The sequence below is a fragment of the Aspergillus pseudotamarii genome (assembly GCF_009193445.1).
Source record: "Aspergillus pseudotamarii strain CBS 117625 unplaced genomic scaffold BDV38scaffold_54, whole genome shotgun sequence".
NCBI lineage: Eukaryota > Fungi > Ascomycota > Eurotiomycetes > Eurotiales > Aspergillaceae > Aspergillus > Aspergillus pseudotamarii.
The window spans coordinates 13,910-34,714 of NW_022475068.1; the positions used below are offsets into that span (position 1 = coordinate 13,910).

Below are 20,805 nucleotides of genomic sequence, written 5' to 3' on the forward strand. Positions count from 1 at the left end.
TTTCAAAGCAAGGACAAAATTGGCAAAATAAAATATATAATAAAAAAAAATGAGAAGTATAACAAACAAACATCTTGGAGAGTGCCGTGGACAGGTGTGGCCCAAAGTTGCTTAGCGCCATCAGTGGACCAACTGCCAAAGAGCTTCTCCGCCTCTCCTCACTTCCAAGAACTGACTGCTGCAGCTTCATCTCGTGGCTCTTGCTTCAGAAAGTGCCATTCAAGGAAAAGCCGGTCTTTTTCTCATTCTAATGTGTTTCTATTTTCAGATTTAATTGTTATCCCTGCTCAGCTGCACAATCAAACCTTGGTATTGGGGTCGTTACCAGTGGGGGTTGGCTGTTGTTTGGTCCCATCACATCATCACCTACCTTATCTCCCGCCTCCGACCGAACTCCGCTGCATAACGGGATACCGTTGGATCAACACCTCCTCTTTTCGCCGGCGCTTTCCCTCATAGAAGCCCCCTCCCTCCATGTCCTTGTTCGGCACATCTCCCGAGGACTCCTCGGCAGGCAATTCAGCTCATAGGTCCAAGTCTTCGCTCTTCGCCGACGAACCCTCTCTAGGTACTGGTAGCAATGCCAACCTGGGCTCCTCCCTTTTCGCCGACGATGACGACCTGGGCTCTGGTTCACCGTGGAATAACAATGTCAACAAGAGGACTGCCAGGCATAAGCTCGTGAAGACCTTACTATCGGACTCGGATGCCCCCGAGAGTTATATCGATGCCTACGACCTAGTCCTCAGTGCAGGCGATCGCGTTGGCGCCGGTATTGGACTGACTTCAGTCAGGGAAATTCTGTCCGGCAGCGGGGTCAGTGCCTCTGACCAAGAAAGAATCCTCAACATTGTTGTTTCTGGTGATATCGATAGTGCAAATGGACTGGGACGTGGCGAGTTCAACGTTCTTCTAGCACTCGTGGGCCTTGCGCAAGAAGGGGAAGACCTTACATTAGATGCAGTCGATGACAGGCGCAAGAGTAAAGATACATTCGACCCTAGTATATTGCCCAAATTCTAACCTAGTTTAACCGCAGAGCTCCCCGCACCGAAAAGCTTATACCTTGATGCGTTGCGCGCAAAGCAGGAATCCGGCACCCCTGCGCCGTCGCAAGAGCGGCCGATTACTCCACCTCGCCCTGCGTCACCCCAGCAAGCGCCCCACTCAGCTCAATCACGACGGTCACGACGAGAATCGATGACAGGCTTCGAGTCCGACCCTTGGGGTAGTCCAGAGCTGCATCGCGGACATACCCACGCACAACTCGAATCCGACCATCCCGTGTTGAATGGCTATGGTAGTGTTCGGTCCGCTACTAATGCTTGGTCTAGTAGAGTCGGTGAGGACAATAACCCCAATGAAATTTCGAACACCAACCGCTTGAATGGCCAAACAGATCCTGCGCCGTCCCACGGCTCAGGATTTGGATGGGGTGAAAGTCTTGGCAATACCCCGAGTGATGGTGGGCTTGGAGCAACAGCCCGGACTGGACTTGGAGGATTTGGCCCTCCTAGTAGTGATCACAGTGACCCAAATCCCCGTCGGCGGTCACTGGGGATAAGTAGGGTAGCAAGTCCGCCGGTGGAAGAACTCGTGACGGTAACGCTACTCCCGGAGAAGGAGGGGATGTTCATGTTCCAGCATCGCAATTATGAGGTAAAGTCCGCTCGTAGGGGGAGCACAGTGGTACGGCGATACAGTGATTTTGTTTGGCTCTTGGACTGTCTCCAAAAACGGTATCCGTTCCGACAGCTTCCTCTTCTTCCACCGAAGAGACTTTCAGGTATGTCAAAGCAGAAGCTTTCTAAAATAAGCTTACTCACCTTTTTCCGCAAATCTAAGTCAATGGCACTCACCTTGCAGCGGATTCCAATGCATTTCTCGAGAAACGTCGCCGTGGACTCGTCCGATTTACCAATGCCCTTGTCCGACACCCCGTCCTTAGCCAGGAGCAACTCGTGATCATGTTCCTAACTGTCCCTACTGTAAGCACTATTTAAGCCTCCAAGGAGAGTTGCAATGTATGGCTAATAGTGACCCGATACTAGGAACTGTCCGTGTGGCGGAAGCAAGCCACGATTTCTGTGCAAGATGAATTTACTGGGCGAGTCCTTCCCCCTGATCTGGAAGACTCCCTGCCTTCTACCCTTCCGGACACATTCGAGACCGTCAGGGGCGGTGTAAAGACGTCTGCGGAAATCTACATCAACCTATGCACATTACTTGAGCGTCTGGCCAAGCGCAATGAAGGCCTTGCGGCTGACCACCTGCGGTTCTCGCTCGCCCTTCAATCCCTCACGGAGGTGACTCGAGACACATACGCGATTGACACCAACGACGTTCCTTTACTTAATGAGGGTATCAAAGCCACTGCCAATCATCTCTCTGTCAGCCAAAGCCTATTGGAGGATGAGGCACGTGCCTGGGAAGAGGGCGTGTTGGAGGACTTGAAGCGCCAGCGAGACTGTCTGGTCAGTGTGCGGGAAATGTTCGACCGCCGAGACCGTTACGCGCGGAACAACATTCCTCAACTGGAGCGGCGCATCGAGAACAACGAGAGGAAGCTACAGGCTTTGAGAAGCCCTCAAGGTACCGCCAAACCCGGAGAGATCGAGAAGGTAGAGGATGCAATCTTCAAGGTGCGTATTTCTTCCACGCCTGAATTTACCATCATCTACTGACGTCGCGTTTGTTGAACTTTCAAGGACAAGGAGTCGATTGTACAACAACATGCGCGCGGTGTTTTCATCAAAGAATGCATTCGCGACGAAATAATATATTTCCAGCAGAGCCAGTATCATATTAGCCGACTTCACCAGGACTGGAGTCAGGAGCGGGTCAAGTATGCCGAGCTGCAGGCAGATAATTGGCGGTCATTGAGTGACCAAGTCGAAGGCATGCCTTTGGGTGACTGAGAAGATGGACATGATTGTAGCAATGCAGGCGACCGGTCTAGACGTTTTTATTTTTTTTTTATTTTTTTTTTTTTAGTTGCGTGTCTATGTGTATGAGTTTATTTTTCTCTGTGCCGCCGTCGCCGACGATTGCGTGGGGGAGAGTACACTATGTGTTTAGCCTGATGTTTCTGAAGCGGTCTTTTTGCGATGTATCTTGCCTCGCTTACTGCATTGTTTTTGTTTGAAGTCTCTTCGTGGCCCTCTGGGACCACCAGGATTGATACCTTTAATTTGGAATATGGTTGGGCTGCTTGTTGGGAGTGAGAAACATGAACCGATACATCATTAAGATTGACTGCACTGGGTAAAAAGGAATCTGACAGATCCCATACTACCGTTGAGGGGGATTAATGTACTCCAAGCCAGAGTTCATAGACATATGCACCATGCATAGCGTGTGACTACCCGGCAAATCTCTTCCGGCCATAGAAAGCCAACACGAGGGTCGGCGGGTGAAAGCGTGACTGTGCTCCCCACTGTGGAGTCGGTTCTTGTTTCGTGCCAACCAATCTGGGCATCAGGAAATGTCCTTGGCAGCCTTGCAAGGCTGGGCACATCCCAGGTCCCCAGTTTATTAGGATTTAATTTAAGCCAGGAATTGATAAGGCGCTCAGTGACCATGGATAGGGGCAAATATCGTGGAGATTACAAAAAAGCAAGATCCATAAAAAATTTCACAAACATGCCCGATTTCTCGAGATCGAAAAATCGACCTTCTGCAGGTGGGACAGTACTGTAAATATGCTTAGCGTGGGACCTCACAGATCTTGTCACGGTGAACGCCATGTGGTCGACTCTGGAGTGAGTTGAGGGAGAGAATGACGAAGAGCTGCAGATCTATGCCGTGGATAGGTCTCGATTCTCGATTCTCGACACTAGTATTGATCCCCTCAGTTGACCATATCCTGGGACCCGTAACACGTACTACTAGTAGTGATTACTACTCTGTACAACAATGTTGTACCTGAGGTATCAATCAATGGATTGTACCGGGGGTAGTCCCTACTCCGTTTAGTATATAGTAGTCGGGAATCCTGCCGTTCTCAGGTACGGGAGATAAGGACAGTAGGGGGACATACGTAATTCTCCAACTGCGACCGTGCTACTAGTGGTATTTTGGGTATAATACCGGTAATCTTTCCAGCTGGTGGAGTGCGTCCGCCCGCCAAGGCCAAAAATTGTTCGCTCCGCGAATGAGCCGGTGGGCCCGTGACTTGCCAATCCCCGCCAGTATCTCCTCTCAGTCGCGGATCTGATTTGCTTTCTTCCCTGCAATCTTCGCCGCCCAGAGCAGAGGATCTTCCCACGCTTTCCCAGAACCGAGCGCAGTATTACATACCGAAGACATTACCTCCTTCTCCAGATCAAATCAAGCGCCAGTATGATGGTCTTGGCCTGGGTCTCGGTCTTGGTCTTTGTTTCTTGAATTTTCTCTCCCTGTTCTCTGGAGTGCCCAGAGTCTTGTCCTGCCTCTGGTCGTTTCTTGTCGTCGCTTGACCTTCGCTTGTCTCTTTCTTGTCTTCTCTTGTCCCGTTTCTTTTCTCTCGGTATCTGATCCTTCTATTCTTCCTTTTCTCCTTCCCTTCAGAAGGCATCTCCTGGTTTGTACACCTCATTGGAGTGTATATTCCATATACTACTACTTCTTGTTCAGCCGGAGTAGCCGTTGCCCAATCTGGTAAGTCTCTGCCCTCTCCAATCAAACGTTTTCTTTCTTCCCTTCACTTGGCACTCGAACCAACTCTGGTTCCTACCTCGCCCTCCGCCCCTTATTTTCCCTTTTTATTTTCTATTTTCTTGTTCGATCTGGTATTCTCCAGTTCTGTGTTTTTCTTCCAATCGCATGTATTCGCTCAACTAAGCGTTTCCTCCCTTACAGGACGCAGCAAGGGAAGGCACGTTGGGAGAAAAAGTATCCGCCCTGCTTTCGCCCGCCTCATCCGTCATCGTTTCGGACTTAACACCCCTCCCCGAGTTATGCCGAGAACGTCGGATTCCCTATCTCACGAGGCGCATTTCTATTGAGTGAGTCCCTCGCGGTTCGACCGGTCGGATAACCTTTGCGATAGTCCCCTTTTACAAGATAAATAAAAAAGGGAATACCGAGGAAGGCACGGAGAACACAGCCAAGGGTCGCGGAAGGACACACAGACGACGGTCGCGGTCGCCGTCCTCGGACACCTTTTAACATCATGGCGTGGGATCATTTGGATATTGATAAGCCTCATTTGGCTTACATGATCTTGGGCGGTTTCACCGGCCTATTCATGCTTTGCTCGCTCTTTGTGAAGGAGAAACTGTACATCGGTGAAGCAACAGTCGCTACTCTTTGCGGAATCATCTTCGGGCCACATGCGGCCAATCTCTTCAATCCCCACGAATGGGGAAATGTTGACAAGATCACTCTTGAATGCTCTCGTATAGTCCTGGTCGTCCAGTGTTTTGCTGTCGGCGTCGAATTGCCTAAATCATACATGAACCGTCATTGGAAGTCCGTCTTCTTACTGCTGGTGCCGGTCATGACTTGGGGCTGGCTTATTACCAGCTTGTTCATCTGGTGGATGGTTCCTCCCCTCAGCTGGCTGGAGAGTCTTGTGTGCGCCGCTTGTGTGACAGCCACGGATCCTGTGCTGGCGTCTTCAGTCGTCGGTAAAGGTAAATTCGCCAAGCGTGTGCCTAAACATTTGCGAGACCTGTTGTCGGCTGAGTCTGGCTGCAACGACGGTATGGCTTTTCCGTTCATCTACCTATCATTCTACATTTTACGTTACCGTCCAGACGCGGGGAAAGTGTCCCTTAATTGGTTCTGCGTCACAATCTTATACGAGTGTATCTTTGGCGCTGTCTACGGTTTCCTCATTGGTTATTTCGCCCGTCATTCAATCAAATTTGCCGAACGCAAACAGCTGATTGACCGCGAAAGCTTTCTCGTCTTCTACTTTGTGCTGGCCGTCTTTTGTGCCGGCTCTGGTAGCTTGTTAGGTATGGACGACCTTTTGATAGGTTTCGCGGCAGGTGTGGGTTTCAGTAATGATGGATGGTTCACGGAGAAAACCGAAGAGTCTCACGTATCCAACGTTATCGACCTTCTGCTGAACTTGGCGTATTTCGTGTACTTTGGATCCATTGTCCCCTGGGAAACGTACAATGCACCGGAGCTCGGCCTTGTCCCATGGAGGCTTGTTGTGATCGCCATCTTGGTCATCTTTTTCCGCCGTATTCCCATTATGTTAATCCTGAAACCAATCATACCGGATGTGAAGACTTGGCGTGAGGCCCTCTTCGCTGGTCATTTCGGACCCATTGGCGTCGGTGCCATCTTCGCCGCCATCTTGGCTCGAGCTGAATTAGAAACGGACAGCACGCAGCCCCTAACAGAGGCAGAACTACCGAAAGCGGGTACGGCCGATTATTATATCGTCCAACTCATCTGGCCCATCACGACTTTTATGGTCATCTCGTCCATTCTAGTCCATGGTTCGTCCATCGCTGTGTTCACCCTCGGAAAGCGCATCAACACCCTGACCATCACGCTGTCTTACACCACCGCAAATGAAGAGGGTCCATCATGGATGAATCGTTTGCCTCGTGTGCAGTCTATAGCGAAAGGCTCGATGTCCTTCCGGAAGCCGGATGACACGGATGCGTCTTCGAATGAACAGGAATATCCCCCCGGTACTCTTCCCCCAATCGGTGTTCCTGGTAATTTCCTGCGTCGGGTTCGGGATGAAGATACAGAGTCGCCTACCGGCAGGACGTCAAGTCGGAGACCCCGCAGACGCCGTCGGCACGCGTCTGGGGCGGGTGGTCCTATCAGTCAGTCAGCGATTGCACCTCAACGGCCTGTAGAGAGTGAAGACGCAGAGGAGGAAGAAGAGCGCGACAAAATTGAACGAGAAGGCTCACCACCGTCCAAGGAACGTGATCAGTTCGGACGAGAGCCAATTGTGGAAGCTTATCTGGAAGGCCATCATATGATCATTGAAGATGAAGAAGGAAATGTTCTGAAGACGGAAGATGTTAGTCACATAACACCCGAGGAACGACAGCGACACATCGAAGCACAGCGTGATAAGCTGCTACAGGAGAAATCGGGAGAGTTTGCCAAGTCCAGGAGCCGGCCACACGCAAGGTCAGAGGGAGAGGAGGTCGAAGAAGCTCTGGGAGAGAAGGCCGGTCACCCCCTGGAAAAGGCTCGCAAGCGATTTGGTCAGTGGATTGGACTCGGAAAGGGTCGCGCCCAAGAGGCGGAGGACCAGGAAGTCGAAAAGGCTCCGGCGACGCAGCAGCCTGCTGCTGACAAGAAACCCAAGGGCAAGTCTCGCTCAGCTCATGCATATCAGTTCGGTAACACCATCATCGTCGAGGATGAGGATGGAGAGGTGATCAAGAAGTACTCTATCCCTTCAACCGACAAACCGGAGACAGGAGCGCCCGTTCGGCGTGGATTGACCCGCATGGGAACCTGGTTTGGCATGGACGGTGAAGGAGAGCCATCGCAGGCAGAGAAGAAGACAGCCGAGGATGACTGGCTAGCAGACGATGGTCTTCGATTCACCGTGGCCGACGATGACAACATTGATAAGAAGGGCGTTAGCCACAAGGGTCGCAGAATGAACAAGCATGAATTCGTCCAGCAACTCCGCAACCTTGGTCCCAGAGCTCGTCGCGATCTGGTGGAAGAGACAGATGCGCCCCAGCATGTCAAGGAAGTTGCCCGGGACGAAGCTCGGGACGCGGAGCGCAAAGAGTCTCTTGCTGACGGTCCTGGCCAAGACACACAACATCAAGGAACATCTGCCCGACCTGCATCCATCTCGAGTAGCGGGTCAAGCAACGGGTCTGATATAGGGGTGCCTGGTGACAATATTGCTGCTTCATTGGCCCGGTTCACCCGTGGCACGGCAGCAGAGGAGCGTCGCAGTACTCTCAACCCCTCCACTCGCCCTCGCTCACGCAGAGATTCTGAAGACGATGGCACTGAGCGTGTGCCCCCGGCTCAACTTCGAGAAGCAGCTGGCCTGTCGCGTCCACCTCAGCAAGATGACGATGATACGGGAGAAACACCTGCGGAACGCCGTCGTCGTCTCGCCGCTCTTGGTGAACTGAACTCAGACGATTCCGATGAGTCGGATGCCGCAGTAGAATCAGATAGTGAGGACAATACGGGATTCCGTCGTGTCGGCAGCAAAGTCCAGTTTGTAGAGGGGACAAAGCCCTCCGATAGTGGAAATGGAAGTAACTCCAACCAAGGGAACGCTTCGAGTTCCTCGAGCTCTGCGCATCAGCGCTCAATCTCGTGGGGAGGAGAGAAAGGCCGGGAGGCCTAAAGAGATCTGAACAACTCATACCCCCACAAAAAACAAAAAAAGAAAGAAAGAAAATTTGAACACGAGACATGCATAGGGCTAATGATACATTAAGACAAGAAAAGAAAAATTGACAAAACAAAAAAGAATAAGGAGGGGCGGTGGGGAAATGAACAGTTGCGGTGTGACAAGAAACAACAATTAGAAACAAGTCCAGAAACAAGAGGCAGAAGCAGAAGCAGAAGCAAAGCGATAATCCTGCGGTCTGAAAACAGCCACAAGTTAAGAGTCCAGGTTTTATCATACTGTCGTCTGGTTGGTTGATCAGCTGTCCCGTTTCCCTTATTTTTTTTTTTTTTTCCTGCATTCTTGAGCACCTATTGCATGTGTTATGCATGTCTTTTCATGCTGTGTATAGAGCTTCCTGATCCAGTGTAACTTAATTACTCTAGCTGCTTCTTTTCTTTTTGGTGCCATTTGTTCTTGGCTTTGGTTATTTCTCTGTTCGATATCCAACTATATCGTTCTGTTTTCATGATCTTTGATACTTTTTTCTGTCGCACAAGGGTGACTACGACTCTATTTTTAAACAGGGTATATACACCGTAGATACTAGCTTATTTGCAGCTGGTTTTATGGCATAGTTTTATAATATCCTCCCCACAGTATACACTCCGTACCATAATATAGATAAGGAATATATGTATGTACAAAAGTACTTCCTTCAACAGAGTTGGATTCGGACAAATTTCCCGGTCAAATATAATAGTTTCATATAAGAGAGGATATAATATGGTATGGTATGATAATACATCAGAAGTCCATGCATGCACCTTGTTTGTTCATGAAACAAGAAGAGTGATCTCGAGGATCCAAAGAGGTGAAGAAAGAAGAGATCAGAAACGCTAATACAAAGCCACAGGTAGAATGAAGTGAAAATGTGAATGGAAGTGATATAGTTAAAATTTATCCAGAGAAAAGAAGTGAGCAAGAAGTGAAGATGAATATAGGACCCAAACACAAGAGTAAAGTAAAACAGATTACCACGCTCAAGTCTTTTGCTTTTTCCGATCCTTAATTGCCCAAACACCGACGCAAACACCAAACACCCTGTTAACTAAAGATTTCAGGTCAAAAGAGCAATTAAGGTACCGAACGATGAGGAGATGAAGAAGGTAAAAGATGAAACGTGATCGCTTGGAAAGGGGTATCTCAAGCAACAGAGAGTAATGTCACGAATCTTATTTAGAGCTGACGCTGCAGCGGGGAGATACGTCCCACGACGCCCATAACAGACAGATCATAGCACTCCGCCGGGTAAATTGATCTGTGCCTGTCTGCTTTCAAATCCAGCACTGTTAGGCACAGGGTTGACTGGCGGATAGCTGCTTTCGGGGTGCTGCAGTTGCTTTCGCAACATGAACATTGGTTTCCGTCCCTCCTTTTCTAGCTGCTTGAAGAGAATGAGCGGCCGCTCTTCCAAGCCCAAACAACGTTCTTGGTCGCCATACACAATATACAGTGCATATTGCTTCCAGTCGGCATTGATATTGTACTTCTTCAATGCAGCGGGAAGAACCTTATAGCAGGGATCCTCCATGGAGACACGGAATGACTTGAATATTTCCACGCTCGGCGGGTCATTGCCATTACCATTGCCAGCTCTGGAATCTGACCGGGTCGGGATGTCGGGACGGTTTGGTTGTGTTGGTGTAGGATTCAAGCGTTCACGGTTTTGCGATGTTGAGGGGTCGTCGTGGTGGTCGTAGGGGCTACGGCTAGTGTTGGAAGTGGGTTGATATGATCGAGACGCCAAAGTCTGCGCTGCGGTATAGTGGACGCCTGGGGAGGTGGGAGACGGGATCCCTGGAGACAACTGCGACTTTCCATTCGAGTAGAGCGCCGTTGAGGGGTCTAGCACGCCATTGTCGTGATACATACGGCCTTCATGAATCGAGGGTGGGATATGAGTAGGGGAATTGTTCTTGGGGGTGGTGCCTCCCGTGTGAAGTCTTTTGGAAATTTGTCGCGAGAGGGTAGCTGAGCGGTCCAGGAGAGTTATCCCGCCGGAAGGCGACACCAGCGTCTGCTGACTATCGTGGTATCCGTCTGGGCCCGAACTTGCCATAGATGTGGGCGGGGGCAGCGGTTGCGAACGGTCCTTAGCCATCTTGAAAACCGGCAGAAGCTCCTCTCTCAGCCGACGATAGTCCTCCGCCATACGGCGCAACTCAGACTCCACTGTGACGATACGCTCATCTCGCAACCGAATAGACTGGATTAAACGAGCGACATCCTCCTGTGACGCGGTTTCATTCATACTTTGGTCCGCCGCTGTCAAGAAGAATGAATATTAGCAAGGTGGAACAGGGAACCGTCAAACATGACTTCCCTAAAGGAGTGGAGAGACATACAGAGAGGAATATAATGGTCTGCATCTAGCGGAATGTCTTGTTTCACCTTTGTTTCATAGACACTCTTGAGAATAGTTAATCGATGCCCCACGCTAGTAATCCCCATCTCCTTCAACTCATCATGTTTCAGAGCAATAAGCGCTTCCCCCACGATCTCATTTTCTGCAAGTTATCAGCGGACGATTCTTTCCCTACTCCTCTTTCCAGGCAGTCGAACTCACCGAGGAAGGCGGGACAATATTGACGGAGACCTAGGGCGGCAAGAAAGTGGGCGCACTCCTCGACTGTCCATTCGGTGATGATGGTTCTGGTGGATTTAGGATGTTCATCGGCATTTGCAAAAGTGGTCGGAGTCTGTTCGGAAGAGGGGAAGTCGGATTCGGAGGGAGACGCCTCGGAATCGGTGGCCAAGTGAGGGGACGTGATGACGCTGCGCTCGTACTCGTCGTCGGCATCGGAGTCGGCGTGGTAGGAAGTGTGGAGAGACATGGTGATGGCGATTAATTCCTCGAGGATAAAGATCGACACGACACAAGGGGTCGGAGGGGACGTCGGCCCGGTGGGGGGGCAGAGACGAAGACGGGAGGGGAGGAGACGAGAGTATTTTCAGCAGTGGATAATGAGACTTGAGATAAATCATTCACGATCGCAATCAGGAGATTGAAATCAAATAGGCAGCTGAAGAAGTCTCAGCCAAGAAAGCGTGCCACATGGATGGGGCGAATGGCGGTTACGGGCGGCTGGGGAGGAGATATCGAAATAGCGCCGAGCAGTTGTCAAAGAACCGAAACCAATCCTCGAATGCCGGAAACCAAACAAAAAAAAGGAATCCCCAATTTATATGAACAAGGACAACCCAGAAAGGAAGAAGAAATGAAGAAATGAAAAGAAAAAATGGGAAGGGAGAAAGAGGGAGATCGAAAAGTCGTGACGGAGATTCGTTCGTCGTTAGGCCAGCAATGCAATGAGAGAAGATGATGGGGACTAAAATCAGAGCGGGGAAGCTTTGAGTTGCTTTGGGGGGAAAGACTGATCCTCTCCTGAATAGGAAGATTAGGGCACGAGAGGGTGAAAAAGAGGCTGAGGTGAACAGAACCCACGCAAAGGTGTTAGCGATCAAGAACAAGAACAACAAAACAACCACAACAACAACAACGAAAACAAGGATGAAACGAATGAACGAAGGGCAGAAGAAAGAAAGGCAAAAGCAAATAAAATAATATGAAAATCCCGGGCCGGTAAACCCAAAAAAAGAAAAAAAAGAAGAGAATGGAAAGGGAAGTCCGAAGTGATCTTTCTAGTCTTCTTGCTGGAGGAGGAGCTCTTTTTGAGTTTGGCAACAGACCAGAAGCGCCAGCCTAGAGTTGGATCGCCGCACGTGACGCTGGTCTGGACTCTTTTTATCCACCTTTCCAGTCGATGATGATTATTATTTATTTATTTATTTAAAAAAAAAAAATAAAAGAGCAATAAAATATATTATTCCTTTTATTTTTCACAAGACTGTCTCTACTTTCTCTCGCTATTCAATCCATTAACTTATATTATGGTTCAGCCACTTCACTGTATCCAAGACCTGATATACATGAATCACTAGATAAACTTGACTTTATAGTAGCAGTCACTATTGATTTTAAGAAAATTCCTGTCTTAGTCTTAAAGTAGGTTTTATTTTTATTTTTATTTTTTTCTCATTTGTTATATATCAGAAGACTATAGCCAGGGGACATGCAATGAATGACACATGCCCAGTCCACCTCGAAGAACACAGTTCCAATGCTACCATTAATCTACCCATACAAAATGTATTGGTGGACAATCTCGCATCCTTGCATTTGGATCTTCCCCAGCCATATCCTAACCATCTTATGACAACAGTCCTTCTCGTAAGGGATTATTTCTATTCCTACTTGTATAGATGATTGACTTTCACACTTTCTATTTATCCACTGATCAGAGACCCCCTCTCCCTCAATGATCAACAGGGTGTGCATTGAACGAACACACAACCACACTCTTCCGAATACTCTCCAGAAAGGTGAACGGAGAAAATATGATAAACCAAAATACCACAATAATTGATAGTTCAACTCAATATCAATATCAACCCATACTCAGGGGCAGACGTTAAAAAAAATATAAACCCCCCCCCCACACAATATAATAAATAAATAAAATAAAAGAAATACTTACCCGAGATCATCGATCTAATCAATTCATCGACCAAATCAGGGAAAAGATGCTAAAAAAAGTTTTGCTCAGGAGAAAGCCCAAAGCCAAAACCCACAGGGCAAAAGTAAACTATTTTCCTGCAGACAATGCAATGGACGATTGAGAAAGAAAAGAGACTGCTGTCAAAATCCAATAGCGTCGGAGCGCCTAACGCTTTTGGCGGCTGGGAGGGTCCGAATGCTCCGCTGTCAGAATCCACTGTGGAAAATAAATAATTTAAAAAAAAAAAAAAAGCTAACTAGTATCTGCCTTTAGCCATTCCCGTCTAGTTCTTACTCCGAACAATCTTTTCTCTAGGCAGAACTACTTAGTACTTTTCTGTAACTAGTAAATGGAAACGGAAGTCATTATTGATCCTGACGGCCTACTCTGGAACCGCACGACGTATGGGGTAGCTTCAATAGAGTAAGGAAGCGACCAGAAAACTGTGCACGCTATTGAAAAAAAAAAAAAAAAAAAAGTATTTGATGGGCATTGGACCGACGCAATCCTTCCAAGCGCCAGTCGTCAGCTACATGCTTTACTCGCCCATCAGGACCCCTGGTACTCAGTTCGTTCCGTGCGAACGCTCAACGCTTATAGGTCACTATGTATGGAAATAGGGACTGGACTCCTCCCCTTGCGATGCAATCCCGCCAGCCATCCGCAGAGAACACGCAAACACCTGTTCAAGAGAACCGTTGTACTAGCCTGTGGCTGTACTTGATCCGTGGAATGCCCTTGGAAACTATTTAGCCTCTGTTTAATTAGTAACCCGGACAAGGTCTTCCCCGTTCTTCTATTTTATTCTCCTAGCTTTCCGATAGTGGTGTATCCGTGCGCTTGGGACTCGATGACTGGCATTGCACTACTGAAGTAGTAGTACTTCACTCCTTTTTTTAGTCTTGTTCGATTTTTCTTTTAGTCTTTGTGGTCATAATTGTGCAGTTCACAATTATAAATGTATTCGTAGAGTAAACTATTCTCATAAGCAACATTCTGCTAATACTGTGAACTCTATGAAGTATTAGGGTATAGTTGTCCAACGTGATGTGGATATGTGATCCATTGCAGCTATATATACCACAAGCTTTTAGACATACTGATCTATCTAATATGTACCAAGGCAAATCATTCACATTGTCAAAAAGAATCAATAAACAATCAATAAATGAACACCACCACCCACTAAATTGATAATAGTAGTAATATATACACCTATCTAGATACCGGAATATGACACCCACCAACAGCGATAACCCACTCCCAACCCTACCCCATATATAAAATTTAATCGATTCAATTCAATTCCAAGAAAGAAATCCCAATTAACAACCCCAATACCCATTCCAATCCATTCCAACCCCCTATGTTCTATTGTTCACACCTATCCCTCCAACCCTAAGTGGCAATCCAAAATGTAGTCATCATACGCCCCCCCCCCGTTACGAGAAACCCCTGTCACCTTTCATGTTCTCTCCACTTCCATTTTTCCAAAACGCCCCCAAAGAGTTGAAATCATCTCCACATTCTCAACGCGCGCGCAATTCGCACGGACTCTTTAAGACAAATCCAACGTAAGTCCTAAATCCTTTTTCCCCGTCACCTACGTGCGCAAACCCAGACCAAACCAAAAGCAGAAGGAAGCTAGCGACGCGGCGATCGCGAAAAGATCGCATCAACCACCTTACCGACCTTCTATCCGTCGTTCGCTCCGCCCTACCGCCGAGGTTCTCCGCGTTGCAATTCCAATCCGATCGCAAAAAGGATTCGAGACCTACTAGTACAAGTCGCAACAAGCCTCGGTTTACGAACGGGCCGTCCGGAGACGATTTCCCCCGATACTATCGAAGGAAAAGGGCAAAGGGAAAAGAAACAACGAAAAGGTGTCTGGGTGTGGTCAGATCGGCAGAAACCGAAAATCTATATCCCGCCGCCGTCCACGCGCCGCCGCCGACGACCTCATCGCCCCGGTGTTCCTGCCTACTTACTTGATTTGCACGGTCCACGGACCAATAACGGGGACTGGTTAGAAACGGAATAAAAGGGATCGGAATAAATTCAGCAGCGAGCCGACGAACGAACGTAGGAAAGGCAAAATGACCACCTCCCAAAGCACAGGGATAACCCCAGCCTCGTCGGAAAGTCTCGAATCGGACCTCCTCGCGCACCTGGCCTCCACCACGGCGCTAGAAGATCTTCACGCGACCCTCCTCTGCTCCCTGCAGCGGATGGGATGGACGGAAAAGGTTCGGAAGCTATCGCAGGAGCTCCTGCGCGGCGGACGATGCGAGCGATTTGATGATGTTGTTGAGGCAGTGGTTGCGTCCGCGGAGGGACGAAAACACCCATCGCTAGCAGGCTTGGACAACGTGAACGAGGAGGACAAGAATAGCAACGGCGATGCGGACGGGTACTTTGAGAAAGTGGATGTGCGGATCCCGGAGGCAGTGGTTGAGCAGGGTGTGAGGGCGATCAAAGAGGTATTGCGCGAGGTGGTGGTGCTCGATGATGATTCAGATCTGTTAGAACACCATGATTCGCACCATAGCACTGGTGATGGGAAGCAGGAGGGCGGCGGTGAAACGAAGACTAAACCATCCAAGTCTTCGAAGACAGGGGACCAGTCACTAAAAAATGGTGATACAAGCCCTGTTAAGAAGACGGATAAGAAGCCGAAGCCTGGAAAACAGGTTAAGTGAACTTGGGCGTCATCTCTGTTCTTTATTTTTTGTCCTTCTTCTTTTCATTTTTCGGTTCTTCAGGGTACATCTGGCTTTTGGCATTCTTGTTCGGATCACTTGTCATGGGTCTTCTGGCGAGGTTGGTGTTTAGAACGGGTGGGAGTTTGCTGCATTTTGATACCATTATCCACTACGGCGTGCATGTACAACGTCAACTTGTGGTCTTGTTCACCTTTGCCGTGGCAGTGTTTTAATCCAATGGACATATCTGTATTACGGGAACATTCTTGATTCTATAACAGTCATTGATGCATTAAACTAGAACGTCGAGTTTATCTCTCCACTAAGAACTATTATGGCATCTAGTATGCGAGACGTAGATAGACACAAAAGATGGACAGACCCTGTTCAAAAGGAAGCAGAAACCAATCGTATTTCCTAGCAGTCCATACCCTCATCAGCCCCGCTAGATCTAACTAGTGCCGATACATAACTAAGAAAGACTTTAAAAGAAAAACATGAAACCCAATTTAGTCATAGAGGCTGTCGTCATTGCCGGCTTCACCGAACGTGTTGTTGTCCTGGACCTCGCCTGCGGAGGGGAAGCGGAAGAAGCTGCTGCCGCCCGAGTTCTTGAGGCTCTGAGCGAAAGCCTCGTAACGGCGGATTTCCACGTCGCTGACGGACCGACGGGCCGACTTCATGGCCTCCTCGAAGTGCGCACGGGTAAGCTCCGGCACAGGATCCTCCTCGTCGACCTCCTCATCTTCCTCCATCTTGACATCCTCGCCGTTGGCCTCACGCTGCTTCTGGCGCTCAATATCAGCAGTGATAGACTGCTTGATGGCCAGCTTGACAGCACGTTGAGTAACGAATCCAAGATCAGCACCAGAGAATCCGTGGGTCTTGCTTGCAATGAAGGGCAAGTCCACATCGGATGCGACAGGGGTCTTGCGCAGCTGGGCCTTGAGGATACCCTCACGGGAAGCCTGGTCGGGCAGGGGAACGTAGACAAGAGTGTCCAGACGACCAGGACGGACAAGGGCAGCATCAAGCTGCTCGGGTCTATTCGTCGCACCAATGACGAAGACGTTCTTCTTGGAGGTCATACCGTCCATTTCTAAGATGAAAGTTAGCTTATGCATTCAAGCGCATACATTGTCTGCTTCTACACATACCGGTCAGGAGCTGGTTGACAACACGGTCAGAGGCACCACCAGCGTCACCAACAGAACCACCACGAGACTTGGCGATCGAATCCAACTCATCCAGGAAGACGACACAAGGGGCGGCAGCACGGGCCTTATCAAAGATATCACGAATGTTGCTCTCGGACTCACCGAACCACATCGAGAGCAGTTCAGGGCCCTTAACGGAGATGAAGTTGGCAGCGCACTCATTAGCAACGGCCTTGGCAAGCATGGTCTTACCAGTACCAGGAGGACCGTAGAACAGCACACCTCGGGAAGGCGAAAGACCAAACTTCTGGTACTTCTCGGGGTGGTCCACAGGGTACTGCACGCTCTCGATGAGCTCGCGCTTGACCTCCTCCAGACCACCAATGTCCTCCCAGCGAACGTTGGGCACCTCGACAACAGCCACTTCGCGAAGAGCGGAGGGGTTGGAGACGCCAAGGGCATAACGGAAGTTCTCCATGGTGACACCAAGGGAGTCGAGCACCTCAGCATCAATAGTATCCTCGTCCAGATCGATCAGATCCATCTTCTCACGAATCTGCTGCATGGCAGCCTCAGAGCAGAGAGACGCAAGATCAGAGCCGACGTAACCATGGGTCTCAGCGGCGATGGTCTCCAGGTCAACGTCCTCTCCGAGCTTCATGTTCTTGGTGTGGATCTGCATAATCTCCAGGCGGCCAGTGGGGTCGGGAATGCCAATATCGACCTCACGATCGAAACGGCCGAAACGACGGAGAGCAGGATCGATAGAGTTTGGACGGTTGGTGGCGGCCATGACGACAACGTTGGAACGAGCCTTCATACCGTCCATTAGGGTGAGGAGCTGAGAGACGACACGGCGCTCAACTTCACCATTGGTTTTCTCACGCTTAGGGGCGATGGAATCGATCTCATCAATGAAGATGATGGCGGGGGAGTTCTTCTCAGCCTCCTCAAAGGCCTTGCGCAGATTCGATTCGGATTCACCGGCCATCTTGGACATGATCTCGGGGCCGTTGATCAAGAAGAAGAAAGCGCCGGTCTCGTTCGCCACGGCACGAGCCATCAGAGTCTTACCAGTACCGGGGGGGCCGTACATGAGGATACCGCGAGGTGGCTTGATACCAATGGACTTGAACAGCTGGGGATGACGGAGGGGCAGTTCCACCAATTCACGGATCTGTGCCATCTGCTTCCGGCAGCCACCAATGTCATCGTAGCCGACCTCGTTGAGGTTACCCTCCTCATCCTCGCGCTGAATAGGCTCACCCTCGCAATGGATGACGGTATCTTGTGCAACAATGCCATACTCCGGAGGATCCACTTCCACGACCTTGAATTCCACTTGCCTCATACCTCCTCTTACTGTGAACAGGTCGCCCTGTCTCACGGGTCTGTAGGCTTCGCGGAAGTAGGGGGCAAGGAAGACGTCGAACAAGGAGCCGGTGAGACCCTCAACAGTGTCTGCGATGGGGAGAACGGCAATACGCTTGGCCTACAATACCAGAATGTGGTTAGTTGGCACGCCACGTCGAGCCGTAGTCAGGAAGTACCTACATATTTAATATCAGGGCATGGATGAACAGTGATGACATCGCCGTGCTTGACACGGAGGTTGTGCCTCACCACACGGTTGATGCGGGCACTTCCATCATCAAGATCATCATCCGCCAACACAATCAGAACGGTGTCTTTCCGTTTCTTGCCCTTAACCAGAACTGTGTCACCGCGGAAGAGTTGGAGGGTTTCCATAGTGTTGTTGGAAAGGGCAATAACGGAGTTATCATCATTGACGGCATCGGTCACACTGGAGGCGCTCTGATTAGCATCCATCGGAAGATCCCCTCCATTGTTAGCAGTGGTGGGGGAATACTAGCATACATCAATGAGTTGGGCTTCTTCTTCTTCTTTAGGATGGCTGTTGCGGTATCGAGTTCCTGTGGCGAGACCAGTCAGTGTCATGGCCGGTAAATTCTCTTTTCGCGATGAATCTTCACCTCTTTCTTCTCGGCGCCAGAGGCGTCCCTTGAGCTCGGTTAGCACATGAATCACTCCAAGAGGGGAGAACTTGAAGCATACTGAAGGTGCACCCTCTTCTTATCATGAGTGTGGTCGGGTTCTGCGCTCATCTTGACGGCGAATGGGGATGGATCACTGATCTAGCAAGCTCTTGAAGCAGGGTAGGCCTGAAGGTACGAAGGACGTCACTGTATCGGACGTACGATGCCCGACGACAGGAACTAGAAAATAGAAGAAAAGAACAAAAAAATGAAACACAGACAAATTATCCAGCAAACGCAATAGACGGTCTGAAGGATGAGCAAATGGGAGAAGGGGGAAGGATTGATAAAATGCAGCGGAGACAGAGAGTTGGAAGTGAGATCAGAAGTGGCAGAAACAGCTACCCGTTAAGAGGTGACGATAGTCTCAACTGCCTATTGTTGATGACTTAAGCCAGGTCAAACTTCCTCACTCATTAGCCACTGCCGCCACCGCCCCGAGTACAGAAGCCTATGGAAGCCGGTCGCATACTGACAAGCTACCCAAAGTATCGACTGGTCAACTCCAAGATATAATCATTCATTTCTTTATTCTAGTATTAATATTATTAATAAGGAAAGCTCTGAGGTTCGGAAATGTTCTTTGTTGCCAAATGGCTTTTGCCTTCAAGGTTCTTATCTTTAACTTCTGTTTTCGTTGTTGATGCTGACTGATCTTCCTTGCCTACTCCAACTTCTCCTACCTAAACACTGTACTCCGCACTGTTGATGTGCCTGGTTGCCTCAGGCAAAAGAGCTATATCATTTGTTGCCCATCTGTGGCACCAGCCTCGTTCACCTTACATATCACCCCCTTCGCCCAAGGCTCCAACTTGACTAGGCAAATGGACGTGCCTTCTCAGTCAGGCTTTGCCCATGATAGAAAGTTGCCTGGTTTGAAAAGCTGTATAAAGCCCTAATATCCCAAACTTATTCAGTTACTACCCAGTATAACTTACTAAACGTGCTTTCCATCTTTAACATTGCTCTTCTAGAGTGTTGTATACTTTCCAAATAATTCACCAGTCCTCCTTTTTATATAGATATCAAGATACTTCCATTCAAATTGACTGGAAAGCGCCATAGTCATAAAGCCTATCAAGGAAATAGTATTCTTATCTCATACTTAGGAGAGCACACTACTGCCAACGAACCATTACATAGTTCGTCCAAGTCATCACTCCATATAATCGCGCCACGAGTCTCAAGGACAATAGAAGAGTGCAACAAACATACAATTACAACAAAGAAGGATCAGATCCCGAGTATCACTCCGGATAATGGGCATCCACTTCATCTGAACCAGTCCTGCAGGGTCTCCCATCTCATAGAATGGAGTGCAAACCATGGTACCCAGCCGACTTCAACCAAGCCCTCCTTAACACATTCACAGAGGAAACATTGACAGAGCTCCTCGGACGGCCAAACTGTGCACCGCGCTTCGTCTACGGAGTGTTAATGCTTCCCACCGTACTCAAGTATTTCATAAGAGAAGACCCAGCCACCGACATCACAAAAAGAATGATTCGGGCATGTGTATCAGGCTACATGCTCTACCAGATATCACCGAAGAGCCCGCCTGTCGTTGTTCAAACATCCAATCCGCATGATACCGTGCAAGGAATGCTCGTATTGGGACTGGACGTGGACCAGCGGAACTTGATATATGATTTTGAAGGAGGACTTATGAATCTGGTGGACGTGAGGGCTCAGATTTGTCTGAAGGATAGTAGCTTACCTTGTCATGATATTTGCAGTGGACGGATGATTGATGCTGGTATGTTTGCTTGGCATGGTTCGAAGGAGGGCCTGATACCTGTGGAGAGCACGGCTTGGTCACTGGATTGGTTTTTGAAAGAAAAGTTCTATGAGAACATTGTCAATTCCCAGCACAGGAATATGCTAGACGGATCGGGGTTGTTTCTGTAAGACCCGGGTTAGAAATAGGGTTGACTTTTGCAGCGATCATTCATAGAACAGTAGCAAATAAATAGATGCTGGAGAAAGGCGATA

At 49.1% G+C, this 20,805-nt stretch overlaps 6 protein-coding genes across 6 annotated transcripts; 4 read left to right on the plus strand and 2 right to left on the minus strand.

Moving 5' to 3' along the window:
* The first annotated feature begins 85 nt into the window (after positions 1–85).
* Positions 86–3,250, plus strand: mvp1 (sorting nexin Mvp1). The gene is made up of 4 exons (XM_032055393.1): positions 86–982; positions 1,040–1,786; positions 1,867–1,988; positions 2,052–3,250. The coding sequence occupies exons 1-4, from the start codon at positions 475–477 to the stop codon at positions 2,682–2,684; spliced, it is 2,010 nt and encodes a 669-aa protein (XP_031910429.1). The 5' UTR covers positions 86–474; the 3' UTR covers positions 2,685–3,250.
* A 1,614-nt stretch (positions 3,251–4,864) lies between these two features.
* Positions 4,865–8,929, plus strand: BDV38DRAFT_162031 (Na+/H+ antiporter Nha1). The gene has a single exon (XM_032051794.1). It carries the CDS (start codon positions 5,153–5,155, stop codon positions 8,288–8,290), a length of 3,138 nt encoding a protein of 1,045 aa, XP_031910430.1. The 5' UTR covers positions 4,865–5,152; the 3' UTR covers positions 8,291–8,929.
* BDV38DRAFT_162030 (adaptor protein STE50) lies at positions 8,930–11,485 on the minus strand. Its single transcript, XM_032051793.1, has 3 exons — positions 10,905–11,485; positions 10,684–10,845; positions 8,930–10,603 (listed from the first exon to the last, which is right to left on the minus strand). The coding sequence occupies exons 1-3, from the start codon at positions 11,170–11,172 to the stop codon at positions 9,570–9,572; spliced, it is 1,464 nt and encodes a 487-aa protein (XP_031910431.1). The 5' UTR covers positions 11,173–11,485; the 3' UTR covers positions 8,930–9,569.
* Positions 11,486–14,993: 3,508 nt separating this feature from the next.
* BDV38DRAFT_285836 (uncharacterized protein) lies at positions 14,994–15,596 on the plus strand (the record flags this gene model as incomplete). The annotated part of the gene is made up of 1 exon (XM_032060564.1): positions 14,994–15,596. One exon carries the CDS (start codon positions 14,994–14,996, stop codon positions 15,594–15,596), a length of 603 nt encoding a protein of 200 aa, XP_031910432.1.
* Positions 15,597–16,108: 512 nt separating this feature from the next.
* Positions 16,109–18,882, minus strand: cdc48 (AAA family ATPase CDC48; the record flags this gene model as incomplete). The annotated part of the gene is made up of 6 exons (XM_032060565.1): positions 16,109–16,698; positions 16,757–18,248; positions 18,311–18,560; positions 18,635–18,690; positions 18,751–18,778; positions 18,833–18,882. The coding sequence occupies 6 exons, from the start codon at positions 18,880–18,882 to the stop codon at positions 16,109–16,111; spliced, it is 2,466 nt and encodes an 821-aa protein (XP_031910433.1).
* Positions 18,883–20,124: 1,242 nt separating this feature from the next.
* Positions 20,125–20,721, plus strand: BDV38DRAFT_285838 (uncharacterized protein; the record flags this gene model as incomplete). Its single annotated transcript, XM_032060566.1, has 1 exon — positions 20,125–20,721. One exon carries the CDS (start codon positions 20,125–20,127, stop codon positions 20,719–20,721), a length of 597 nt encoding a protein of 198 aa, XP_031910434.1.
* Positions 20,722–20,805: the final 84 nt, after the last annotated feature.